A 4,065-nucleotide genomic window follows, 5' to 3' on the forward strand; every position below is an offset into this window, starting at 1 on the left:
AACCGGGACTAAAGGCTATTTCGAGTACAAAAATAATTCAATTCATTTGGGTTTCTAATTATTTTTCACTCCCTCTTTTTTTTTATTTTTTTTCCAGAATTTCTATTATTTCAGTTATTTACATAGTTTAGTGCCTAACTGCAATTATCTGAAAAAAAAAAATTTCTCGGATGTGCATCTGGACATTCTATAAGCTAAAGTGGATTTTTAGGGTGGCTAATTTTAAATTAGCTCGACCTGGGATACTGTAAAAAAAAAACTCGACCTGGGATAGAGCTGCTCAGGACTGCTGGGCCGATGAGCCGCACGTGATCCAGCACTAGTGGCAGTGCTCTGATCCGCTTGGCATCAGTTAACCTCGGAGGTGTTTGAATAGAGGACGAGGTTTCTCTCAAAAAAAAAAAAAATCAGTTAACCTCGGAGGTCGACCAGCACGGCAACCCCTCCCGGCCAGCCGGCCTATAAATGCTCCCGACCTTCCCTCTCCACCTGCACACTGCTTCCCCTGCCCCCCTTCCCCCCTCGAACTCGCTGCACAACCTGAAACTCCTCGCCTACACATCCTCCCACCAGATCTCAGATCCGCCGAGCTCCGGCCAGGGCGCCCCCAATGGCGGTCAAGGTCTACGTCGTGTAAGCCCCGCTCCTCGCTACTGTATTTTTCTTATCACGCACGCGTCTTGATTCGATGGCTCTTCGCCGAGTCCCCTCGATCGAAACGCCTACCGCTGTTAATCACCACCAGTCTATCGTGCGCAAAATTTCCTTCCGAGAATGTTATTCAGTTCGCCGATCGGTGCGTCTAGAACGGTTCCTGCTTAGGTCGTTCGCGTCAGAGTCTGCCTCTAGGTTCGATGAACTGAATGAAACGACTGGGGTTGAGGCCTCAGAATTTGCCAATAACTTAGCTGTAAGGGTACCGTCAACCATGGTGGATCGGTGGTGGGTTTGGTGGTGGTCCTTCACGGGACTGATGCCGGGAAGGGGACCTGAATCACCTGATCCTGCGCTAATCGTGCGCTGTTCCCTTTACCTGAATAATTTCCCCTTTCCCGTGGGAAAAGCGCACCCCCTGTAGCCTCTTGTCTGTGCCTCGGCAGACATTGGCGACTTGGCCAGCGTTCTTCGCAATGATCTCTGTTCTCTAGTACGAGACTCATTGCAAAAGTAGTATTTTCTGTTGCTAGTGGATGCAATCAGCACCTTGATTACCATCATTCTGAAGAATATCACTTTGGTTTCTATCCCAAGTACAGTTGATATGGAATGATTTCCAATTATGAATAGTACCTTTGGGAAGATTTCCAATTATGAATAGTACCTTTGGGAGTGAAGAAATAGCACCTTGATTGCTACCCCAAGATCAGTTCCTTTGGATTGTGAATAGTACTACCAGAATATGCAATATCTCTATCAGTTCTCCTGTTCCCACCAACTATTAGGAACAATCACTCATCATTTCTCAGTGCTCATGTCCCACATTTGCTAGTTTTTCTAGGATTAATATGATCAGCGAGTGTGTCATATTGTAGGATAGAGCACACCTCCGGCTTAGAAGATTAAAATGAGCTAGAATCCTTCTATGTATTGAATCAAATAGATCTCATTTTTTACATTTTCATATACGGAAATAAATTTCTGTATTAGGTGGCAATTGTCCTAAAGGATCAAACTGTAGTTTCTTTTTTCCATTTTTTTACTGAACTATGCTTCTAGTTTATTTAATATATTTTCATCTATTTTTTCACTTGATCAAACTCTTGGTAGCCTTATTTCAGTTTACATACGCAATTTGTCAAACATAGCACCACAAAATAAAATGCCATTTTTTGTTCATGTGCATTTTCCACTACAACCCCATTGCGCCCTGTGGTGGATGTTTCCTACTAGCTCTTAGTATTATTGCTCCCAGTGTTAGCCCCACCAACATGGCACTTCACCTTTTCTGAAATCGTGCCCGTCTTTACCAGCTTATTTGAAGCACGGAAGCAAAAAATGTGTAATTAATATCCAAACACTGTGACCTGGTAGTCCATTAGGCTTCTGAATATTGTGATGTAAATGCAATTGATCCTGAAAGGATGAGAACTTACTTTGGAGGATTTCACTATTGAACAGCACTCGGTACAATGTGTGCATTCTGCTATTGGCAAACAACATTTTATCTGTCAGTGCGCATCACTCTTTTTCTGAAGTCACATCTATGGGAAAGCTTAAGCACATAAGTATCCACCCTATCTTTCTGTAACATAAGCTATAATTGAGCCTTGTTTTAATCTTTTCTGGCTGAATGTGACCGGCCAACTACCAAAAAGTAATCATCTAGAAGCCTTTGAATAGAAAATGGGAAATCCTTGGGCTATTTTTAACAGAACTTTGCTTGAGACTTCATGTCAAATCATCTCTACCATTTAAACATCGTTTTCAAACTAATAGCTTTAAGCCTTTAACTGCCCACTGTATTCTGTTTACATGGTGGCTACGAACATACTATTTCAGCATTTGTAGTAACTTAATCAATAACTTTACTGAAGTAGTTGAGTTATATAGCTGTGCAAAGTTCTGGGCATAGGTGCCTTCTGTAATCAACCATGCATAATAAACAAGTTAGTTCATGATTTCCTTGTTCTTTCTCTGTAACCTAAAGTTGCCTGAAACGTGCGCAAAAAGGAAGTCACAGTGGATGATGTTTGATGGGACAAGATATATCATTGTGTCTTGCTTCTTGCGCATCGATAAAAAGTAACATGTAAAATCATTACCAATGTTTTTACAGATATTACTCCATGTATGGTCATGTTGGTAAACTAGCTAACGAGATCAAGAAAGGTGCTTCTTCAGTCGAAGGAGTGGAAGTTAAAGTGTGGCAGGTCTGTCTCAACAACCTTGTTTCTCAGTTGACAACAGTTTAATATAATATGTCATTATCTGGCTGTGATGCCCATTAGGCTCTGAGAAGTGAGAGCTAGTATATGAAAGAATCTTAAACAACAACTAATTCACCAAATCAAAATGTATTTTGCATGCATTTACTGAGCACTACATGAATCTATATGTATTTGCTTACCATATGATAGGTCCCTGAAATCCTCTCTGAGGAAGTCCTGGGCAAGATGGGCGCCCCTCCCAAGACCGACGTGCCGATCATTTCTCCGCAGGAGCTGGCCGAGGCTGACGGCATCCTCTTCGGTTTCCCCACGAGGTTCGGCATGATGGCCTCGCAGATGAAGGCGTTCTTTGACGCTACCGGTGGCCTGTGGAGGGAGCAGAGCCTCGCCGGCAAGCCCGCGGGTGTCTTCTTCAGCACGGGCACCCAGGGCGGAGGGCAGGAGACCACGCCGCTGACGGCTGTGACCCAGCTGACCCACCACGGGATGGTGTTTGTGCCCGTCGGGTACACGTTCGGCGCTAAGATGTTCGACATGGAGAAGGTGCAGGGTGGCAGCCCGTACGGCGCCGGCACATTCGCAGGTGATGGGTCTAGGTGGCCGTCGGAGATGGAGCTGGAGCACGCCTTCCACCAGGGCAAGTACTTCGCAGGCATAGCCAAGAAGCTCAAGGGCTCCTCAGCCTGAATGATCGCTTGATAGGTGTTGGTGCTGCACTGCTGCTGTATCTGTGGATCTTCAGTTTGCAACGACGCTGGATTGCGAACACTGTTAATTATGGCTTTGATTGAACTGGTTGTAAAATTTGTAAGTGGATTTTGTGTTTCGACATAGTATCATATATCATGTAACGTAATCCAGTGATGATTCTCTGATGTCTCAACTGAATAAACATGCTATGTTCTTATGCGCATGGCGGACGGCAGTCTCATAGCCCGGTTTGAAATATTCTTTGGAAATAAAAAATTCCTAGCAAAATCAAAATATTTGCATGGAAGGCCCTACATGACACTATTCCTGGGATGGCAATCCTATCTGATAGACACATCAGGATGCAGACGGACGCGTCCACAGAGTCCGTTGCGTGTATTGACTGAGCCGCGTAAGCTAATCTACCTGTTCGTGGAGTCCGTGGAGTCTCGTTCAGCTGGCTGCGGTGTCCGCTGGACAATACGGA

At 44.5% G+C, this 4,065-nt stretch overlaps 1 protein-coding gene across 1 annotated transcript; it reads left to right on the plus strand.

Annotated features, from left to right (window-relative positions):
• Positions 1–412: 412 nt before the first annotated feature.
• Positions 413–3,607, plus strand: LOC124665190 (NAD(P)H dehydrogenase (quinone) FQR1-like). The gene is made up of 3 exons (XM_047202606.1): positions 413–633; positions 2,777–2,870; positions 3,078–3,607. Exons 1-3 carry the CDS (start codon positions 611–613, stop codon positions 3,573–3,575), a joined length of 615 nt encoding a protein of 204 aa, XP_047058562.1. The 5' UTR covers positions 413–610; the 3' UTR covers positions 3,576–3,607.
• The last annotated feature ends 458 nt before the right edge of the window (positions 3,608–4,065 follow it).

The sequence above is a fragment of the Lolium rigidum genome, chromosome 6, assembly GCF_022539505.1.
Source record: "Lolium rigidum isolate FL_2022 chromosome 6, APGP_CSIRO_Lrig_0.1, whole genome shotgun sequence".
In the NCBI taxonomy this organism is placed as follows: Eukaryota; Viridiplantae; Streptophyta; class Magnoliopsida; order Poales; family Poaceae; genus Lolium; species Lolium rigidum.